At 46.0% G+C, this 23,399-nt stretch overlaps 1 protein-coding gene across 14 annotated transcripts in view; it reads left to right on the top strand.

Annotated features, from left to right (window-relative positions):
- RBM33 (RNA binding motif protein 33) overlaps nt 1-23,399 on the top strand; it is a 127,359-nt gene that overhangs the window by 57,051 nt on the left and 46,909 nt on the right. For all 14 annotated transcript variants that reach the window (XM_064575679.1, XM_064575677.1, XM_064575676.1 and 11 more), the window contains 2 exons: nt 1,835-2,123; nt 6,772-6,830. In XM_064575679.1, the coding sequence (XP_064431749.1) occupies nt 1,835-2,123; nt 6,772-6,830 (348 nt within the window). The remainder of the gene's footprint in view (nt 1-1,834; nt 2,124-6,771; nt 6,831-23,399) is intronic.

The raw sequence follows: 23,399 nt of genomic DNA, 5'->3' as shown, positions 1-23,399 counted from the left end.
GTCCCTTGCTGCCTGGGCTCCGCTCCCTTCACTTCTTCCTGAGGGTGCTCTGAGAATCGCTGCCTCCCCTGTGCTGGTCCTTCCTGCCGCGCTCGGGCGCCTCGGGCACCCTGACCTCCTGCGCCCTGAGCCTCTCCTACGTAGGGCTGTGCTGTGCTCTCCTTCCTCTGTTTCCTTCAGCTGCCTTCTTGTCAGCCCTCCTTTGGGTTAGAGCTCCTGCGGTGGGGGCATCGCCTTCCTGCCTCCGGCCCTCTCTGTGCAAGTCTGAGTCTCCAGCCCTCACCTCTTGCCAGCTCTGCGTTCCCCATGTGCTTTCTGGCTGTCCCGTGCCTCTGCACACGGGTGGTCTACAGCCCCAAACCTCACTTGTTTCAAACACAGGGTTCCCTTAGAACGCCTTTGTGTTCTTGAGTGGATGACCCTGCATTGAGTTCGCTGTAAGTTCAATTCAGATCTGACTCAGATGACCCTCTGTTTGTGGTGATAAGACAGGATCCTTAACTGTCGTATGCAGAGGTGCACGTTTCACCTGCCACGAGTTAGAAGAGGGAACACACGGGGTTATCGGAGCATACGTAGCCGTGGATGTAGGCTGACCCTGGAATCTCTGGAAAAGTCCTCTCTGAGACCAAGGCCATAGACCGTTTGCTTTCAGAATTCTCTTTGTGTCTCTGAAATGTCTCTTTCCCTGTTGCTCTTGGTCCAGCCGTGGCCGTTTCTTCCATTCAGCCCTTGCCGCGGTCTGCTGAGTGGTCTGTCTCAGTCGCTGCCAACTCCGTCCGCCACGTCACCGGCCGTAAGTCCTCTTCGTACCCGTGCTGTGTGCCGGAGTGACGGGTCCTGCGGCAGCCCTGGAGTTGGGAAGCCTCTGTCGTTTGGCGCTCTGGCAGGGAAGGTGGCCTGCGCGTTGGACCACGTGGTCTGTCGTGCGGCCCCGCCTCTGCTGCTTCGTGCGGCCGGTCTCAGGCGCGGCCGCGAGCAGGACTAGTGGAATCAGGTGGTCTGCGTTCTACTCCCAGGGCTTCTGCTTACCAGCTGCCTGATTTGTAAAAGCAGGGTCGTCACGAGGACCCCCTTCAGCGCACTGTCAGGGGGAAGCCAGTTACTTTGCACTCGGACCATGCGATGGGTGCTTAACGACGCGGGGTGGCCCTGCGCTCGGCGGGCACTGCGCTTGTGGCCGCCTCCCTCCCCTCGGGAATGTTGTCTGACCGGACCACCCCAGGACCCCTGACGGCTTCGAGTGTCTGTTTTCACACCCTTGCCTCCGTCCGTCTTCTGTCTCCATGGCTGTGGCCACCTGCTGTCCTGCTTTCCCCAGCAGGTGTGTCTCTGCCCCTTCCCCGCCTCCTCCTCCCACCCCCTCGGGGGAGAGCTAGGCTCTTCCCAGAGGCCTGGCGTCCGGCACGGCTGCTTGTGCCCATCCCGGCTTTCTTCCCTGGTTTTCCGAGGAGGAGAAGCAGGCCTGGCTGCAGGGGGGCCGAGGGCAGCTTGGGCTCTGCCTGCAGCGCGGTGCTTGGCTTGCTCTGGGCAGGTTGGTTGACTGAACCGAGAGTTTTTAAACCTTTGGCATCCGTGCGCATTATTTTGAGGCCACGATTTTTCCCTCTCTGCCCTGAGGCTGGGTCCCAGTGTGAGGCAGTGGTGCTCGCTGGGAACGGGCAGTGCGGCTTGCCGGCCCCGCGGTTTCGTCCAGGCTGTCGCTGGGAACGTACTTCTCAGCCGTTCGCGTACTCTCGAGCCAGCGTGAGTCTGTAAAGGCGGCAGCCTTCCCTTACTCTTCTTCTGAATGTTGATTTCTGCGAATTTGTCTCTCTTTTTTCGTGGTTTTCAGACGCACTCTCCAAGACTGATGCCCCCTCCGCAGCCTCAGCCGCCGCCGCCGCCGCCGCCTCCGCCCGCGCAGCAGCAGCCCATCCGAAGTCTGTTCCAGCAGCAGCAGCTGCAGCCCCTGCTCCCCCTGCAGCACCCGCACCACGCCTCGCCGCCCCCGGGGGTGCACGTGCCGCCCCAGATGGAGGCCCCGAGGGGGATGCTGACCCCGCCCCCCGTGACCCCGCAGCAGCCTAAGAACATACACATCAACCCCCACTTCAAAGGGGCGGTGGTGACGCCCGTCCAAGGTACGTGTCTCTTCTGCTGTCGGAAGGCCGCAGGCTCCCGTGGCCAGGCCGTGCTCACGAGCAGGTCCGTGAGGACGGCTTGGCTTCTCTGCTGCGCCCCGCCCCCCAGACACGCGCCCGCTCGATGGGCCGAGCTCAGTTACTCAAGAATTTGTACCTCTTATGATGTGGTGGAAAGCACTGAGCAGCTTCTAAATTTCAGGGGCCGCAGAGGTCATTGTTCTCTAGTGGGAGAACCATGTGTGCGCTCGTGGTCCTTTCCAGCGTATGACCGCCGGGGTTACTACGGACACGTGTTGCCGAAGCCAGCAGGCCACTTTGGAGCAGTGGGTGTGGAGCGTATCTTCATGCAGCTGTTGAACACACGTTGATTGAGATACTTCTCTGTCTCTGGCGTTTGAGATATATTGCTGAAAAACAACAGATGAGCTTTCTGCAGTGGTGACCTTGCTTTCTGGCAGAGACGGGCAGTGAGCAGGAGACGTCACGGGAAGAATGTGTGCAGCCTGTTAGCGGACAGAGAGATTGCAGAGCAAGGGCCTGGGGTCGGCTGTGTAGCTTGGGAGACGAGGGTGGGACTTGGTGCAGATGTCAGAGTTGAAGGAGGTTGCAGAGCCAGGGATGTCACTGTTTCAGGGGAGAGGATCCCAGGCAGAGGGATCAGCAAGAGACGGTGAGACCATGCCTTGGGTGTTCCAGAAACCAAAAAGCGATGACGTGACATAAGTGGAATGATAAGAGCAGAGAGGAACCATGGGACCCGCGTCACGTAAGACCTCAAGCCCTTCTAAGAGCCGTGGCTTTTCCTCTGAGCAAAACGGGCTGTGACTGGAGGAGTTTAAGGAGTCTCCGTCTAGGGGAGTAGAGGAGCGGATGGGCTGGCGGGGGACAGTAGGCTGTGTTGAAGCCCCCTTGAGCTGTGTGGTGGTGAACTTGGCATCAGATCACAGCGTGGGGATGTGGCATGGACACAGTTTTGCATTTGCCAGAATCCAGGTGTTGACAGCAGTAGAGGGTGGCGTTGCTTGTCACGGGTGAAAAGGAGGAGCGGTCACTGGGGGAGAGTGAGGTGGTGAGGTCGAAGGGAGCTGCGTAGAGATTGCGGAAACGTGGGTCACTGACGACGACCAGGTCTTGGATGTGGCCGCAGAGGGATGGAGGACGGTAGTCGGGGACCCAGGAGGCCGGGTTCGGGAAGCATGGTCTCTGTCAAGGCTAAAAGACAGGGCTGGAGACAGTGGTCAGACAGGAGCTGAACTCTGGGGCGCGAGAGCCGCAGTTGGGCCAGTGGCCCGACAGCCGCTGGGGGTAGGCGTGACCCATCAGGTGACGGAGAGCCGGAGCTGGGGTCTGAAACAGCACTGCCAGCCCTGAGGGCCTCCGCCCCACCTGCAGAGCCGGCAGGAGGAAAACAGCCTCATCTCTGGGAGCGTTCGGCTTCCGTTTGAGCAAGAAGGGGTGGCTGAGGCCCCCATGGGCTCCGCTGACACTGAACCTGGCATCCCGTAGTTGCAGAAGCTGGGGAGAGGCCGGAGGTGGGACTGGGAGTGTGGGCGGAGGCCCTCGGAGCACAGCCGCGAGCGTGGTGGCATCCCTGGCTCTGCAGCCTCCTTCACATCACCACTCTGACACCTGCGCCAAGTCCCACCTCGTCTCCCAAGTTACACAGCCGACCCCAGGCCCTTGCTCTGCAGTCTCTCTGTCCGCTAACAGGCCTCGGCGTGTTCCGCTGGCCTCGGGCGTGTTCCGGGAGACCGCTCCTGTTCTACACACCTGGGAGGCAGAGTCAGAGTGGGTCCCGACCCCCCGGCAGGCTCCGCCTGTCCCCACCTCCTCCTGGACTCTCTTGCTGGCCTCGTCCTCCGCCGGGCTCTGCGCTCCTGAGGCTCGCGCTGCGGCTGCCGCGCTGCCTGCCGTCGTCCTGTGACTGGCGCCCGGCCTGTGTCTCCGGCAGCAGCTGCGGGATGCACGAACCCCCACATTAGAGGGGCCCTTGCCACGGTGGCTTCCCAGCACGGGCACCTGCAGTCGGTGTCGGTTTTCAGAGGAATTTTACTGAGGTCAGCATCTGTTACTGGGTATTTCCTCATAAACACTGAGTGGAAAACTGCAGTTGGGAGGGCGCGCAGACTTCCTGCAGCCTAATACAAACAAACAGTATTAGAAGTCCGGAGTGGGAAAGCTCCAAGGAAACCCCAGGACGTCTTCTAGATACGAGAACAGTGTGCCTTGCCAAAAAGTCAGCAGCCTGACAGATACAGAATGCAGGCCTTGCGCCACAAAGCTCATCGTTCAGCAAATGTAAGATCAGCTTTCTGACGGTAGTTTTTACACTCTTCGAACCTGCTAAATGATTTTGCACCATGAAGCTGGCTGCTATAGAGCCCCCGTTCCTTCTCGTTAGCGTACCTTTGATCTTGAGCTAGGCTGATGCGGGGAGAGAGCTCAGCCCTGTCCTGGCTGGGCACACACGCAGGGCGCCATTGAAGAGTCGAGTGTCCGTAGTAAACGAGCGAGTTCTTCCTGAGGGAGGCTGCCGGTGTCTGCGTGTCTCCTGTGCATAGGGCATCTGAGACCCCAGGGTCTCAGAGCCACAGGCCATTGAAAGGTACATGAAAATGTTTTTAAAAAAGTAGCAGCGTAAGCACATCTCTTCTCGATGGCACACATTTTCAGGGATGAAGAGGGTTCCATCATATTATAATTAACCAGTTTTGATGGAAATTTAACTTGTTTTCTGGATTCTTCCCTATTAAACTGTTGTAATGAGTTAAAAACTTACTCAGTTTAGTCCATTAAATACACGGAGCAACAGAAAGATAAATGTTAAATATCAAATATTCTGAGTACAGAGTTCAGCTAGAATGGTGTGTTACAAGTATCAGATTCTTCTGCTCACAGCACAGAGGAAGGCAGCTAGTTGGAAGTGTCCCCTGCTCACGAGCCCGGGAGACTGCAGAGCTCCCGAGGGACACTTGCAGAGGCCTTGGCAGTCTGACCGAGGCCCTCTCTCCCGGCTGGATTTCTGATCTGCCCCTCTCACACTGTCCTTAGGTGCTCTCGTTTGTCAACTTTTGTTCTTTTTCCCTTCTTTTCTTTTTGGTTGCTTTTTACAGTTTACTTTTAAAAAAAAAAGAAAGAAAAGCAGGCCAACTAACCAGAGGCTTCTGTGTAAGAAATCTGTTAATTATAATCAGATTCCTTCCCAGAGATCTCTCCTAGCTTTCTTGTTCTCATTCCCCCCAGTTAAAGAGACCTATTTTTTTTTTTTTAATCTTTTTGTTGTATTTGAGGTTTCTGACAGGAATTGATGTTTAAATGCCAAGTTTAAAAATTAGTGGCACATAGTCTTGAAGGTTTGGGTACTTTATATTTGGTACTTAATTTAAAAACCATCACCTTTATATTGTTTAATACGTAGTTTATTTCTCTTTCGCTTTCGTTATAATCTTTTGAGGTCAGAGATACTCTAATTGTTTCTTTCTCCACTTCACAAGACCTCACACATGACCTCATTTTACTGATATCACCTCTTTGAAGGTCCATAGCCCAAATCCAGTCCTGTTCTGAGGGACTGGGGGTTGGGACTTCAGCATACACATTTGGGAGGGGGCTTCAGTTCAGCCCGTAACACCTGACCACCTGAGAGCTTACTACATGCATCTGGCAGCACATTTTAATGAAAGATAACCACGTAGCACCGTGTAGCAGTCCCTAGGTGGGTGGTGGTTTGTTTTTGTTTTTGTTTTTTTTTTCCTCCAAAATCTAGATCAGTACAATGCATATGTTTTAAGTAGCTTGAGCATACCTTATTTAGCCCCAGGGTATAAAACTAACATGTGGCTTCTTCCTTACTATAAAGTGTCTGTTTTTTAAAATTATGATTTTGTGTTCTGGGGCGCCTGGGTGGCTCAGTCGGTTAAGCGGCTGCCTTCGGCTCAGGTCATGATCCCAGGGTTCTGGGATTGAGCCCCACGTTGGGCTCCCTGCTCAGCGGGAAACCTGCTTCTCCCTCTCCCTCTGCCTGCCTCTCTGCCTACTTGTACTATCTCTCTGTCAAATAAATAAATAAAATCTTAAAAAAAATAATAAAATAAAATAAAATTATGATTTCGTGTTCTTCCGGTAGATGGATTGGAGTTCTGCTTGTTTAAAAACAACAAAACCAAACTGAAAGTCTTGGCATAGTAGATTGTTCTTTGTAACACTACCATGGGTATGTGTGTTTTCCTCCCTCCCCACCCCCCCCCCCCCCATGATTCTAGAGGATTTAGATTTACATTTGTATTTGATTGGAGTCAGAAACCGTAACTGGAGTAGATAGTCTGGATAACGGGGTGATGGATGTGAAACACAAGGCCATTTTTTATTTTAGAGGAGTAAGCTCTTTTTTTATTGCAAAACATTTTAGTTCTAAATAGGAATTCCCTGCTGAAATTCCAGCTTCTGCGTATGCCGTTGTATGCTGGCAAGCCTTCTGCTCTCCCCTTCCCTTGTATGGGATTTAGGTTAAGTGTAAACTTAATATATTACATGTATTTTACACAGGGTATATATTTTTTATTAAACTTAACATACTGTATTCCTTTCTCAGTGGGTTTGTTTGTGAAGTAAACGGTGTTGGTAACCAGAGGTGTTTTCTTCCTAGTGCCCTTGCTGCCAGTCCCGAGCCAGCCGAGACCTGCTGTGGGGCCCCAGAGATTCCCAGTGAGTAGCAGCTGCTCCTTCTGCTCTGATAGGATTGAGCATACATTTACTAAGAAATATTAATACAGCAAATACAAGTGGTTCCAACTAAATATAAGTTTAAAGATTTGTAAATATTGACAATAATTTTTGCAGTGGAAAATGTTTGTTAAAAGCTTAAGGTCAATGGATTTTTGAGAATGGAATTAATTTTGTTTAACTGTAAGTGTGTTGAATCAGGATCATCATACAGTGCCTTTCATCTTAAAGAGTATGAATTTTGATTTCATTATTGCCGTACGTTAAGTGAGAAAGGGGCTTGCTTTATTATCATGTGTGCGTGCACGCATGCACATGTGAATTTGTGTACGTGTGGGTATGTGTGTGAAAATCTAGGGAATAATAATGAATTCTCGGGGTGCCTGGGTGGCACAGTCAGTTAAGCCTCCGACTCCTGGTTTCAGCTCAGGTCATGATCTCCGGGTCCTGGGATTGAGCCCCTGTATTGGGCTCCACACTCAGCCTTAGGATTCTTTCTCCCTTGCCTTGCCCCCCCCCCCCCCCCCCCCCCCGGTTGCTCATGCATGCCTCTCTCAAATAAATAAATAAATCTTTAAAAAAAAAAAAAAGTGATCTCTACTTGCTTAAAAACAAAAGCAGACAACCAAACTTCAAAAGTCTTAATGAGCTATTGGTTTTATAGTTTAAAATGAAGGTTTTCTCTTTGAAGTATCTTTATAAGAAAGTACAGATTCTCCCCTCTCCATACTTTGGTATGCTTTCCTTAAGTTTATCCATTCTTCTAATACATTTTAACTAGAAGAAAAATGTCTGTTAAATAATTTTATCTGTTTAAATAAATTTTTTTTTTTTTTTGAGTTTTGGGTTGGATTTGTTACTAGTTCTTGGTTGCGTTAAATCAGTGAGGACATGTTCTTTTTATAGTGTTGAAAAAAAAAATGGACCAGATCATAAAATTTTAGTATCATTTTTATGTAAAACAGATAAAGTTTTGTTGAGACTGAATAATCTCTGATTTCAGAAAATATCTAAAAGACTATTTGACCCTAACTTTGACACTTAAGTAGATAGCTTATTTATTATAAGGCGTTCATCAAAAAAGTTTTAATGAAGGCTCTAGGTGTATAGTCAGAAGATTATTCAAAAATAAAATCAGTATTGGACTTAAAGTTCAGAATATTTTTTAGAAACGTCTTTGATTTGTAGTTATTTATGAATTATAATGTTTTCTAAAACTGATTCTTAATGGTTTTATTCCCCCATATTGACTAATTTTTCCTTTAAGTTACTTACGAAGTACTAAAAACTAGGTTTTTTAAATTAAGTGGTATTTATTGAGTACAGTTCTCTGTTCAAAGCACTTGTTATAACAGTGAGGGTTTATTAATTGCATGGTCCAATGATAAGCACACGTGATTTAGTTGTTAGATACGTTTTTTCTGGTGAAGTAGTTTAACCGCTAGTTACTATAAAGTTCTAATATTTTAAGTACTTTTTGCTGTTTTTCAGAAATGTAAGCAGCTGTGTTATAATCATTATTAGACTTGTTTTAGTGTTTTTTTTTTTTTTTTTTTTAAAGATTTTATTTATTTATTTGAGAGAGAGAATGAGAGACAGAGAGCACGAGAGGGGAGAGGGTCAGAGGGAGAAGCAGATCCCCCGCTGAGCAGGGAGCCCGATGCGGGACTCGATCCCGGGACTCCAGGATCATGACCTGAGCCGAAGGCAGTCGCTTAACCAACTGAGCCACCCAGGCGCCCATGTTTTTGTGTTTTGTTTGCATTATAGAGATAAAATTTGATGTGAAAACCAATTGTAGTTTAAGAAAAACAAAGCAGTGTTGTATGTACTTGATATTTTTATAAAAATGTGTTTACTAATATAAAATTAGATAGTCATTTGTAATTTTCATCTACTTCTATTTTTCCATTCTGCAAATACAATTTTATCTAATCCTAGAAGAAGCAAACTGCATAATACTGGAGGATAAGGGGATCATAAAAGAAAATTTCTTTTCTTTCTTTCTCTTTTTTTAAAGATTTATTTATTTTAGAGAGCATGAGCAGGGTGGGCAAAGGGGGAGAGAGAGAGAGAGTAGCAGACTCCCCACTGAGCACAGAGTCTGACACAGGGGCTCAATCCCACGACCCTGAGATCATGACCTTAGCTGAAATCCAGAGTCAGATGCTTAACTTGCTGAGCTACCCTGGCGCCCCTAAAAGAATATTTCTTTGAGAAATTGAACTTGCTGTTGTTGTTTTTTTTTTCCTTTTAATTTTATGTTTAAGTAGTCTCTACCCACAGCGTGGGGCTCGAACGCACAACTCTGAGACCAAGTTACACACTCCACTGATGGAGCCAGCCACGCACCCTGAAATTGTGAACTTATTTTTAAGTTCTGTGGTACTCTGGGGATAGTAAATACTGTTGAACTGCTTTTGGAAAAGTTTTCTGCAAGGTGTGATGTCTGGTTTTGTTGTTATTTTTGAGATGGGCAATATGTATGGGTGGCAGGAAGTGGCTGGGCTACACAGGAGTTACGTTTGTGCTACGGTAGGAGACTCTCTTTAGCTCGCTTGTCTGTCGGTGTCTTACACGTCTTGTACCTTTTGTTAAGTCCCAAATACTGGATCTTAACCTGTGGTTACAGTGTACCTGTGGTCTTAAAAGTACAGTGCTCTACTTATTTCTGTACTCGGTCTTCCTTAAAGAAGGTGATCAGATGTGGAATCTATTTTTAAAGAACAGACGCGAGCTGGGGGCACCCGGCTGGCTCAGGCAGTGGAGCATGCAGCTTTTGCTCTTGGGGTTGTGAGTTGGAGCCCCACGTTGGGCGTAGAGATGATGTAGAAAGATTTCTTTTTTTTAAAAACACACAAGAGGTAGTATGTTTTAAAAAGTGCACTAAAATATCGTTAAGAAGGGGGACCAGCTCTGGGCCATCTCCTGTTATTTTACATAGACCAGATCTTTATTATTGTTTTTTCCTTTTCTACTAGGTTGAACTTGGTTGCTGTCAGTGTAAATGTAGTTCTGTGAGCATGTGAGTTTCTCCTTCATGCCAAGTGCTTCTGCCTAGTGCTGGTCCTAAACCATAAAACAGACTAGCATAGTTCAGTGAAGCCAGTTTTGGCCGAGTAAAATTATAAAACTAGTGGGGATAGTATTGCTGTGTTTTAACAAAGACCCTTGGAGATTTCTTACTGATGGCAGTTTGCCCTGGGGTCTGCCTGTTACTTTCGCTAAACTGAATTTTGCTTTGTAAGATGACCCCCAGACTGATAAAACATTCACGTTAGGAAGCCTAATTTTGGAATCATCATGGAGTCTGTTCGAATCAGTAGTCTTCCTTGGCACACAAACAGATGTGAATTACACTGATCTGTTGAGCAAAGTGAAGTTCACTGCAGTCTTGGAGCAAGATCTCTCAGTATTAATTTTCTGTGTCACTTATTTAACCGCTGTTTATCTGCACTTCGTGTGCACAAGGCCCAGGGCTAGGCCATCTCTATTGGGCACAGGGCGAGTAGGACTCTGTACAGAAGCTGATCTGCAGACATAGATCAGGGACTCCTGAAGCTGTCAGCAAGAACTCCACCTATCCTAGGAGAAGTGGGGATTCGTTAAAGGAGCTTAGGCCGGGGAAAGACAGGATTGCAGTGAACTTCACTTTGCTTAGTACATTTCTGTAATTCACATCCTTTTGTGTGCCAAGGACATCTACTGACTCAGACTCCATGATGAACCCTATATAAAATGAATAGTTTGGAGAAGGGGTATGTAATTTAGTTTTTTACTTGTTGTTTTCAATGATACATATGTGAATTTGCTCTGGAGAATTACATCACGCTCACTTAAGTGTACAGAAATTCAGCTCTACCCATCTGACTAAAGAGTAAAAAAGGCAGTCAGTACAAGTACCACTAAATTTCCATATTTTAAGGAATTAGTATCTAGTTGGTATTAATGCTAAGGTTCTTCCTGCTCTTCCCCAACAGTGGTAAGCTTTACTTTCTTAAAAATCCATTTTGTTTGACAATTTTATGAAAACTTCAGAAATTCTTAATTTAGAACTAGTACATCTAGAAATTGTATTAGGTGGAAATGCCTCCAGTTTTTTAGTTAAAAATCAGAGAAGTCTTAGGCAACCTAATATTAAACCTGTTTTTCATAGAATTACTTAAGATTGTTTGAAAAATTCAAATCTTAGATGAAAATATGTTATTCTAGGCTATGCGTGATATAGTAGGAGAACTAATATTTTTATTTCCTGTTGGTGAATTTTATTGAGAGAATTGAATAAACAGTTTTTAAGACAAAGATTTGAATGTCAAAGTAGTAAATATCATAAGAAAAGTATCCTTATGTTTGATGTTTTTGGAAAATACTGCTTTAGCTCTTGGCATTGAGCTTCTTCTCCTCCCCGCCCCCCGCCCCGGAATTCGGTGAAGTGCTTTGTGATTTAGGTTTGCATCTAAGAATTAGATCCGTGTATTTAATTTTCACTGTGGATACAGCTCTTAGTGCTGTACTTTAAAACATTTCTCATCACAAACTTTAATTCCCAGGGTGTTTTATTTTTTCAAGTCTGAGTTATGAATCTTTCTTTGAAATACAAAAATGTATCACAATTGATAGCGTTATCAGAGAATGAATTCTTTTCATACTCCTTTTAATATCACATTATTACTCTGCCAAATGTAAAATATGTCTCAGCTCTCTAAACAGTGAGTCCTCACAGGAGCTGATGGGCACAGGAAGTAAGCGTCTGCCCTTAAGTGCTGTGTGAGGGCCCGTCCCTCCCTCCGTGTCCGCTCTGTACGCTCCGTCCGGTCTTGCCGTCTACCACCGGCCGTCCCTCATGCTCTCATGAAGCATTCTCACTCATGTTAAGATCTTTGAATGTAGTTTCACAGAACACTTGTGGTTTTCTTTGTTGTTTTGTTTTTGTGGGGGAGTGGGGTGGGGAGGCTCATTTACCTTTCTGCACGTGAGTTCTCTTTGTGTCGGTTTGAATTCTGTTTTCATTTCCAAATGCTCTTTGTTTTACGTGTTAGTCCGATAGGATTCCTTTTCCATAAAGGCTGTCCCTGATGTTTTTGTCACTAACGTGAAGTTTGAAGTCTTGTTTTTATCCATAAGTATATTTTCCAGTTACGTTATTTATCCTCAAAGAGGTGTTTTTTGTTTTTAAAGTTTGCCCACATAAAAAGGTAACACTAAAATGTTGGTTAGTAATATTTTAAAGTGTTGCTTTGAGATTTTGCTAACCTAATTTGTTTTAAGTGTTGGTGTAATTGCTATTTTTAAGCATATGGGTAAATCCTGAGTAACTCAGGTTGTGAAGATTCTTGACCTAGGGTATTTTAAAAACCTGTTCAGTCATTGATTTTGAATTGATGTACTGGGTAAAAGCTGGTATTTCAGGGTAGCCAGTTAAATACCAAGTACTTTGGCTGCTGAATAATTTCTGAGTGATTTTTGTTGGAATTAAAACTAAAAATTACATTAAAAAAAAGACTACTAGTAAGTTTAAATTAGTCTTCCTAGCAATTACATTATTACTTAGGCTAACCCAGTAAGATTTCCATTTGTGTTTCCCGTGGGGCTGTAGCACCTCACGGGTAGGTCTGCGTGTGCTCTGCTTCCGTGGAGCGGGTGCAGGGTATCAGGTGGTGGTGATGGACACGTCCTGGGTGTGTTTTATGTGGCATTTCATGCAAATCGTGTTTGATGAGACTGCCGCCTCAAATTCCATTTCTTTCTGATTAGAGCCCTTGCAGATGTGAATCTAGACTTTATTCCAGCCTTTCTTTTGAACCCCTAACTGTTTTTACAACTTGCCTGCAATGCCTTGTAATTATTAGCACTTAAGATCGGGAAGGAATGATGGGCATTTTCTCTTATCAGATCTACCAGTAGTCGCAGGCGAGTACAGGACGAGAGCCTTCCAGCTGTCAAACACTGTCAGGCTTGCGGGGAGAGAATGCAGTTTAAAATGCAGGTGACATAATACCCAACATCCTCCATTTGCTAGTGGGTTTCTGATTAATCATGATTACCATATATTATCATACCATCAGATTTAATCATATCAATGAATTCCCATCTGCAGCAGGAACAGGAACAGCTAAACACTGTGGTAACAGCTATTAAGTGTGGTGGTTAGGAGATTCAGCGCCCCGTTGACTTGACTTGCCGTCCTGCCAGCGCACATTGCGTGTGCCGGGTAGAGATCGGCTGGGTGGGCGTCTGCACACGTAACTCCGAGCCCTGGGACTCCTGACTGAAATTACATGAAGTGGGTTTCTTGTACAGTAAGTGAGCCAGTAGGCCACATTATAAAAGCTGCCTTCTAAAAGTGTGTGCTAAACTGTCATGTTGAGTCTTTGGCTAAGTAAAACTGTTAATGTGGAAACGAAAACCTTTCATGCATCCTTTCATAAATAGTAGACTAAAACTCTTGAGTGCAGTTTACCCTAATCTGTAATGTAACAATCCAGCCAGTGCGGGATTGACGATAATACAGATTGTCAAACTCTCAGAACCTCCTGTGTGTGCCAAGAAAATCTTTATGGCCTGTTTTTACTGATGGATCCTGCAAAGCACACCAATTTTTATCTTTAATACTTACTTTCTCTGGCGTTTCTGAAGACCTATAGGTCTGTTAAAATGCATTTTTAAGATACTTTGAAAGAGGTCCTGTTTTATTATAAAGGACTAGGAAGCACTTCTTCCAAAAGATTAGAAACTTAAAAAACTTTTTTACAATTTGGTCCTTTTGATGCACAAGCCTGTGAAAATTCACAAGTACATACAGTTGTGTAATCACTACAATTAAGATGTTGAGAGCGGTCCTGTCTCCTGAAGGGCTTCCTCATGCTGCCCTTCTGTGGTCACTCCTCTCCCCATCCCAGCCCCTGGCATCCAGATCTGTTTCTTGTCACTGAAATCCTGTCGTGGACTCCCGTGGCATGTTTGGTTTGAGTCTGGGTTCTTTCCTTTGCCACAGTGCTGTTGAGATTCTTTCATCCAGTATGTTGCACCTGTAAGTGGCTCGTCTTTTTTTATTGGCAAGTATTATTCTACCGTATGGGTGTACCACAGTCTGTTTATCCATTCACCATGTGGACGTTTGGGTTATTTCTAGTCTTTGGTTCTTATGAATAAAGTTGGTATAAACGTGTGCATCATTTTCTGTGTGAATGTAGTTGTCGGTAAATAGCTAGGAGTGGGGATTGTGGGTCATGTGGTGGGTGTATTCACAGATGAGAATTTTTTTTTTTTTAAAGATTTTATTTATTTATTTGACAGAGAGAGACACAGCGAGAGAGGGAACACAAGCAGGGGGAGTGGGAGAGGGAGAAGCAGGCTCCCCGCAGAGCAGGGAGCCCGATGCGGGACTCGATCCCAGGACCCTGGGATCATGACCTGAGCTGAAGGCAGTCGCTTAACCAACTGAGCCACCCAGGCGCCCCACAGATGAGAATTTCTAAACAGACTGTGCTCTTAGTTGGTAGAGCTGCTGCTCCATCCTTTTTTGAGTGAGGAAATAGTCTTCTTCGAGCATGTACTGTTGAAAATCATTGGGAAAGGAAACAATTACTGAGTGCTTACTGTGTCGTAAAGTTTGCTCGGAGCTTGTGTTCAACAGCCATGTGAAGGGAACATTTTCTCCAGTTTACAGATGGGGAAACTGAGTCTTGGAAAGATTCAGTTGCTCAAGTTCACATAACTGGGTGCAGGAGATGGGGTTGCAGCCGTGCCAGTCCGAGTCTCTTAGTCATGGTGTACCTGCCCATTTCTCTCTGAGTATTAAAATGCACATGAGTAAACTGGCAGATTGGATCCGAACTGTATTTAAGTTTGTGCTTTGGTGAGCGCTGTGAATTATCACAGACCTGTACCTCTGAAACAAATAATACATTATATGTTAAAAAAAAAAAAAAAAGTAGCAGGAAGGGAAAAATGAAGGGGGGGGATTCGGAGGGGGAGACGAACCATGAGAGACTATGGACTCTGACAAACAAACTGAGGGTTCTAGAGGGGAGGGGGTGGGGGAGTGGGTTAGCCTGGTGATGGGTATTAAGGAGGGCACGTTCTGCATGGAGCACTGGGTGTTATATGAAAACAGTGAATCTTGGATCACTACATCAAAAACTAATGATGTAATGTGTGGTGATTAACATAACATAATAAATGCAATTCAAATCTAAAAAAAAATTGTGACTGTCAGTAAGAGCTGGGAGGGCTGGTACTGTGCTTGGGTGGGATTGTTTGGGGAGGACAGCAGGAGGGGTAAGGTGCAGGGATAAAGGGCTTTTCATTGTATGAAATAAGAAACAAATAGGCTTCAGTATGTTCATCAAGAGCAGGGTTTTGTACTAAGTTAAAGATGTTATAATGTGTACTACGTGCTCTGGCTTCACTGCTTGAGGCAATACCATTATCTTCATGTATTTAAGTCCATGTGGGGTCTGCCCCCCATCTGTGAAGGCTGGTGCTCAGCCCTGGGTATGTGCTTCTTCAGAATGTTTAGAAAGCATCTCCCAATACAAAAATAGGTATTAAGCAAGGCACAATGTGAAAGAAGAAAGATCCATGAAAATACTAAAATAAGAGGATTAATATTGTGATAGAAGAGCATAATTTTAATTATGTCAGGGGTCACTAGTGGTCTTTATTCTCTGCATTTAACCCACATTTAATCAGAATTAACTGAGAGGCGTTCTTAAGTGTCTGTTGGTCTCTTATATAGTTCTTTGCATTTTAAGTGAGATTAATAAATGAAAACATGCTGTAAAGGAAGGTTGTAATTCATTGAAAGATTCATGAAGTTTCAATGACATTGTTAAGGTATTTAATTAGTCTTATTAAAATATACCAAGTGACCCTGTTAGGGAAGCTGATAAGTCATACAATAGCTGTTAGAGCCTCTTTATTCTCTGCATTATACGATTAACTTTGGGCTAAGCAATTTATGCAGAGTTCTCATCTTTTTTTTTTGTGGTTGAAGTTGTCAGTTCTTCCTGAGTAGGATTAACACAGATAACATCATGTAATTAACAAGAGATGCGGAACACGTGAGAGTGCGGTTTGTATAAGAATTGTATGAGAATGATAATTTTTTTACCTTAGACTCTTAAAGGGATATAAAGAAAAGCAAAATAGAGCAATTAGTTGAAAGGATTAAGGTAGCCTTTTCTTTCAAAAGGCAGACGAATTAGTACTGAAAGTTCTGTTAAATGATGTATTCACAGTTCACTAACAGTCTTAAAATAATTGTGCATTTGGTGGAGGGAATTGGTAATTTATTATCTTTTATACCCGTGAAATGATAGAAGTTCTTAAATGAATGCGCCCATCAGGAGAGCCTCCAAGGTGGGGAATGCCAGCCTGGAACCGTGGCTTACTCAGCATTACCTGAAGACACATTGGTCACAGACGAAAGCAGTGTGTGACAGCAGAAAGAGCACTTCATAAAGCAAGAGTCCGAAAATGGGCCTTCGTGTCTTGAGTTTTGTGTGGACAGTGGAGTGTGGGCTAATCCACTTTTAACTCTCTAAACCTGAGTTTCTTCATCCCTTAAAGGGAAAGTTGTTTGTTGTGCCTGTTTCTTGGCACCGTGTTTGTGAAAGATACGGTGTTGTACTTGACTGGTTCGGGGTCAGGGTGTGAATGAGGCTGCACATGACAGAAAACTCACTTAACAATGACTTAAACCAAGTGTCTTTACTTTTTGCATAAAAACGAGAAAGTTCTGGGTTGGTATAGCAATTCTTTGATGTTACAGGGACCCATATATTTTTCTTTTTCTTTTTTTTTTTTTTTTAAAGATTTTATTTATTTATTCATGAGAGACAGAGAGAGAGAGAGAGAGAAGCAGAGGGAGAAGCAGGCTCCCAAGGAGCAGGGAGCCCGATGCGGGACTCGATCCCGGGACTCCAGGATCACGACCTGAGCCGAAGGCAGTTGCTTAACCAACTGAGCCACCCAGGCGCCCCCCATATATTTTTCTACCCAAATTCCAGGCCAAAAGAGGAGGAAGGATGGGGACGAAAGGTGTGTACCACCTGAGGCAGCCCCTAAGGAGCCTCCCGAGGGCCCCCATCCCACAATGCCAGCGAAGTCTTGTTGGTCAGAACCTAGTCACACCCTTGTGACAAGTTCAAGGATTTTTAGGTGGGCAGTGCAGCCGTTTTATTACTTAGGAAGGAGTGAGAATTTATACTAGGTGGTAAGCAATTAGCAGTCGTTTCCACATGGCTAAAACTTACGGCCGGAATTCATGTAAATAAAGGGAAAAAAAGTGACCTCTGTTCAAAGTGAAATAGAAACCAGTGAGGAAAATGGCACCGTGAGCTTCATGATACCTGCTAATTGTTTAATTTCTATTTCAAAAAGGCAATTCTGATGATAGTCAATAAGAAGCTTTTAGGATCTTAAAGCTTGAAAATTTTAAAGTTCATGTAAGTATTCAAATTCTCAGGTTCTGTTATCCGTTGAGGCCAGTGGACGCAGTGAGGGGCCTGCGTGTCTTCCCCAGATGATTTCTCCCTTGGGTCTGTCGTGATCTGCTACCTCTGGAGAAGTAACTATTTGTCACTCTGCTTCACTTCATGTATCAGCCACTGACTTTCTTTCTGAATAATATCTTGTAATTATCTGCCCCTTTTTTCTAATCTTCCTACCCTCTGGCCCTTACGCAGGCATTTGATGTCTTGGAAATGGGCTTCTCTCTGGTCAGATTTGATGCAGGTGTCAGTAAAGCTCTTTCTCCCCCGCCAGTGTCGTTGGGCCTGGTCGAGGCGCCTTAATCAGGCCTGCCTGGTGCTCGCTGCCCTCCACCTGGCTGCCCCAGGTCATCCCACCTGGCTGGTGTCAGCCTGTGGTTTCAAGGCTATTCTGGCAAAACCCTCTTCTTCCATTCTTCTTCTGTTGGACAAAATACCAAAGCCAGAAATTTCCTTGTTTACTCAACTTGAGTCAGCGCTTTCTTCTAAATTGTAGAGAACATCTCTGGTCCTGCCTCCTTTATCAGTTTCTCCTAGGTTGATCAGATAAGAACTGCTAATTTCTCTTACCATTCAGGCCAGCCATGGAATTTCCATGGCTGGCTGACTCTAGACTTGATTTAGTATTTACTGGTTTTTTTTGACTCCACAGCACTCACATACTCTCACACAATTACATATACATATGTGATAATGAAACAGCGAGACAGACGACGGAACATGAAATAACTGTTCCTAACAAGCACAGTGGGTGAATACGTGTGCTGTGGAGATGGGTGACCCGGGAGTGAGTCCAGGCCCTGCCACTTTCTAGCCGTGTACTGGGTGTGAGATATTGAAATGCTCACAAGATTCTGTGAGCAGAATCCCTACCTCATAGGGCATTCTAGGGTTTGAAGGAGATAGCAGAGGAGTCCCCTGCAGAGTTAGCTAGCAGCAGTATATAGGGTGGGCGGTAACCTTGGGTCAGCAGGAGCAGAGCCCAAGATGGGGATTTGGGGGCACAGGATTAGGTAAGGGCGCTGGGGATGGAAGGGGGTGGAACTGGGCTACTATGTAGTTTCAGGTCAAAGATTCTGGCCCTGGCCTGATCCTTGGGGGGTCGAGTGGGAGGGGGGCCTCTGGAGCATAAGCCCTCCCTCAGAGTTGTCCACTCTGGGGCAGTGGGCCATGGACTGTCATAGGCAGGTCTTGGAGGAGCAGCACCCATTGGCCAGGACAGCATTTGCAACAGTTGGGGCCTGCGGCACCTGCATGCAAAGGGGACCTGGTGATGGCCCCAGAGTGTCCAGCACAGGAGGATCAGCTGGAGTGCAGTGACTGACCAACCCTGAGCCTGTAGGGGCTCGGTACTGCGAAGTGTTCTTCTCACTCACCTTGCCCTCTGGGCTCCTTCCTCTGGGCCCCACAGGCCTCTGCATGGTGGGGAAAGGGTGAGGGTCAGTCCTGGGAGTTTGTTTGTAACTGGCCAGGTCTGGAACTGGCCTGCATCACTTCTGCTCACATGCTGTCGGCTGAGAACGTGGTCACGCGGCCAGCCACATTGCCTTGCAGGACTGGCTGGGAAAGGTAGCCTGGCTGGTGCTCAGGAAGAAGATGTGGGCACAGACGGGAACATCAGGGGTCTGTGTCCTTGGTGGGGAGGAAGGCGGCTAATTTTTATATAAAGCCAAATAGCCTCATAAATAACGGATTTGTATTTCTACGAGCATCCTGCGACATTAACAAGATAATTACATTCACTTTTTCTTATTGACTTCTTTGAGCTTGGACAAACTGCCATATAGAGCTATCCAGATTTGCCTCAGTTCTAGAAATGGCATTTATTTTTATATTATATAATTTTTGGTTTAGTTTTTTACGTTTTACAAATGGCTTTATTTTTACATATTTACATTTTATTTATGGATACATTTATCATGCTGTTAGGGTAGTTATGGTCAGGTTTGCCATTATGCAGACTTGCTCCCACCATGTTTTATTTTACTCTTCCTTGAGTATTTTCTGGCTGAAGGAGTATAGTTCTAACTTGTCGATCTGTATTTACTTTTAGGATTGACCCTGTAAAAATGCCTTGTTATCATATGTGTGGTGCACGATTATTGCTAAGTACTACCATTTGGGTAAAATGAAGTGGTTTTTATTTACTTACTTTTCATTTTACTCTGGTTCTTCTGTGTGGTTTATATGAGTATCCTGCATCTTATAGGTGTATGATTTTTTTTTTTTAAGATTTATTTATTTATTTGAGAGAGAGAGCATGAGAGAGGGGCAGAGGCAGAGGGAGAAGCAAGCTCCCCCCTCTGAGCAGGGAGCCTGACACTGGGCTCGATCCCAGGACCCTGGGATCATGACCTGAGCTGAAGGCAGACGCTTAATGACTGAGCCGCCCAGGCGCCCCACGGGTGTATGATTCTTAAGTTCAGTCTACAGCCCAGAAGGAAACTGGCCTGGGCTGTGCTCCTTAAAACAGCAGCGTTGGAAGGATAGCCCACAGACCGTCCGTCTAATTTTCATTCTTCATTTTCTGTTCTCTGAAAATAGGGGGATGGTTGCAGGATGGAGGAGTCCCTGTTCATCTCACTTTTCCTCTATTTTACATCACAGTAGAGCAAGTTAAAATGATTTCTATCCTACAGTTAAGTCAGAGAACTGGATTCTGTTGATGTTGGCTTCTCTTTGGTCCTGGTGCGCTGTGTATGTTCTCAGTCTGCTCGGCCCAAGAGCCTCCGGGGCTCGCTGCCCAGTGCCTCGTCGGTCTGTTCCAGCCTCCCTTATGTCTGTCCTAGAGCACTCAGCCATCTACTGTCTGTGTGCTCTGTGGGCAGCCAGGGTTTAACCCACTGTAGTGTTTTAGATTCAAATGGGCTGGGATTTCCTTGCTATTAGAAATAGGCGGTTTATTCATTTGTTAAATACCTGTAAACGTCGTGTACCAGGCCCTGTGCCAAGCATGAAAATGCATTGGTGAATAAAAGAGACCATGGTCTCACCCCTCCCGGGCCTGTCAGTTGAAGGGCAGAGAGCAGTGGAGTGGGTGTGCGACAGGCGTGGGCCTGCTGGGGTGTTGGCGGCTCCGCTGCGAAGCCTCCTGTGACTCGGGTGAGACTGCAGGAAGGGGGCCCGCGCTGGTCTGTTTTGCGCTGTGTGAGGAGACATGGCGCTCGTCAGCAGCTCTGTGTTAGGCTTACGGTATGGAATGCTGTCTGCAGAAACGTCACGTATGGATGACAGCAGCGGCGGGCGTTGTGAACTTCTCTTACTCACCGGGTACTGTCCTAGGCACTTTGAACGTGTTCTCTCATCTCCTCCCCTGAGAAGCGGGTCCCATCAGTATCCCTGCCTTTTCTAGATAAGAGAACGGAGGCCCAGAGAGGCTCGGTGGCATGCTCAGGGCTGTGCTAGGTGATGGGAGGGCGGGTGCTGCCACCTGCTCCCTCAGCCTCTGCCAGCCAGCGCCTTTCGGAGAGACGACCAGCTGGAAGACCGGTTCTGGCTGAACAGGGACTGATGAAGAAAGGGTATGGGAGGGCCTCGTTACATATTGCTCACCTTTGAATGCTTGTGTCTAAATGCAATCAGGCAGCACGTAGATAATTAGTAAAAGGAAAGAAGGTCTGGAAAGAGATGAAAATCACAATATTAGAATTCTAAAGGGGGCAAGATTTATGATCCCAGTGTATTTCAGTTTAATACAAAAATGTCTTTAGAACTAGTTATGAATATTTAAAATAATCTCCCAGGAATGTTGAAAACTAACCACATTGGTTTCTCTTTGAGTTCATTCTCATAATTCAGTAACTGCTTCCTTTTGGAAACGGATGAAGGGGGTTGAGAATACTTACCCTGATCTCAATCTGGGGCAAAGTCAAAATCAAAACTTAGCAGACCTTCTGCTTATAATGGAAGGGAAGCCAGTCTACTTTTCCAGTTACATTTTGCCTTATCTATAATGAGAAAACCTATCTTTTGGAGGCCTTGAAATTAACTCTCTAATGGAAGGAGAAAACGAAGGCTCTGAAGAGCCCTGTTGTCGCAGCCATGTGGCCAGTCCTGTCTGGGACTTCCTCAGCAGGGGAGGGACGTGGGGCAGGATAACGCAGTCGTGGAATTTATCGCTTCCAACAGATTTTAGAAGAAACCGAGTATTTTCCAGTTCTCTGTAAACCCTGCATGATGTAAGCCCGGTGCGAAAACTAGCAGGAAGTATTGGGCCTTCACCTGCTAAATCACGAAGAAAGCCATGGTTTTTAGTCAAGACAGAAGAGTCAGGAGCCTCTTTCCGCTTCCTGTAATTATGAGTAGAGTCAGGAGGAAGGTGAGGAGAAACTGCTGGTCCCCGCGTGAAGGAGTGCCAGCTCCAGAGGCAGTTGCCTGGGCCCGACTTGTGCCTCCGATCCGAGGCGTGGGTGACACGGACGGAAACGCGGTGCACACTGGGTCCTGTAGGGCACTCACGGGAAAGGAGTGCCGGTGGGGCTTGCCTGGGGCAGGCCACAGCAGTGCTGGTCCGGGAGTGGCTCGGGACCGTGGAGAAATGACACTTTGCTCTCCCCTTTGTTGGAGTGGGTGCAACAGTTGGTACGTTTGTAAGTAGTTCCCACAATGAATGCCGCTGCTTTCCAGCTCTTGGTATAACACAGGACCTCAGGGCTGAGTGGAAATAACCCGAGGACTCCCCCTCTTTCTAAGAAAGTACGTTTTATTCTGTCTGTCCTCTTCTCTGAACTGTGTCCCTGCGTCTGTGTTTTTTCAGCTCCTCGACTGATGCAGTGCATGAGTTACGAGCCCTGAATTTTGCTGACTCAAATTCAGGATGAAAGCTTGCCAACAAATCAGTAGTGTAATACTTTCAACCCTGGTCATAATTTAGCGTACCGTTCCTACTTTTTAATGAAAAATCTGACCAGTGTCATCATAGAGTGAACGTTAGCAGCAAGCACATTATTCATGCTAGAATGTTCTATGTAGATGGATAGGAATGAAAGCAGATAGGACACAGGATGCAGAGAGCATTGCTGGGTGAGAGGACTGGGAGTCCCTATCAGCCCAGAGGAGGAAGCACCTTACGTGGTAGGAGCATTAGGGAGGACAGAGCCGTGAGGGCGGAGGGACCAGGAGATGCTCTGAGATGGCAGAGTATCCTGGGCAGTAGGTGAGAAACTGCCGAGGGACATTGATAGGCCAATTAAAGTGAAATCCACACTCTTAGTGATTCCAGCTTTATCCAGCAGCACTCAGTGGTGTGTGGAGAAGTGGGACATGTGGGTAGGTACATGGTCCATGGGCCATGTGCAGGGCAGATCTCCCGAAATCGTGAGCCGGCCAGACGGAGCTGCAAGAGAGGAAAGTAGGGCAGGAGAAAATGGAGTGCCTGTACCGAGGACTTACCGGAGAAGCCCTTCTCTGTAGAGATTTTGCATTTTGGCTGAGACAGCGGGTAGAGTGAAAATTTTCCAAAGACGGGGATGAGGTATGAAATATGGAAGTTTGTGTATGACGTGATGGTTTCCAGAATTCACAGTTCTGTTAGCTGTAGGCTATTGTTTTCATGTCTGAGTCAAGAGAAAATCTGGTTTTTAAAATCCCCAAATTTAGTAATTTTGATAAGATTTATATCATATGGGTTGAAACTTCCCGTGTTTCATTTTCATGTTAAGAAAAAAATGAACCCTTTGGGAGCTTTTAACTTGTTTTTCTTGAGTATTGAAATCTCTTGATTTAAAAAAAAAAAAAAAATAGGAGCGCCTGGGTGGCTCAGTCGGTTGGGTGTCCGACAACTCTTGCCCTGGGCTCAGGTCTTGATCTCAGGGTCGTGAGTTCAGGCCCCACACTGGGCTTCACGTTGGGCGTGGAGCCTACTTAAAAAATGATAATCATAAAATAAATAAAATTTAAAAGAAAATAGAATGATGTCATCGTGGGCAAATTATTTAATGTCCTGAGTTTCCGTTTCCTTGGCTGTGAAATGGGTCTTGCGCTCCTGCTGTGCTTTGAGTTCGTGAGCTCAGGTGGTCGGGGCTCTGCACAGAACTTGATGTGGAGTATGTAAGGC

This window comes from Mirounga angustirostris, unplaced genomic scaffold (genome assembly GCF_029215605.1).
Source record: "Mirounga angustirostris isolate CCGP_5_RB_7025 unplaced genomic scaffold, mMirAng1.0.hap1 SCAF_12, whole genome shotgun sequence".
In the NCBI taxonomy this organism is placed as follows: Eukaryota; Metazoa; Chordata; class Mammalia; order Carnivora; family Phocidae; genus Mirounga; species Mirounga angustirostris.
This window is presented reverse-complemented; position numbering and strand designations above follow the sequence as displayed.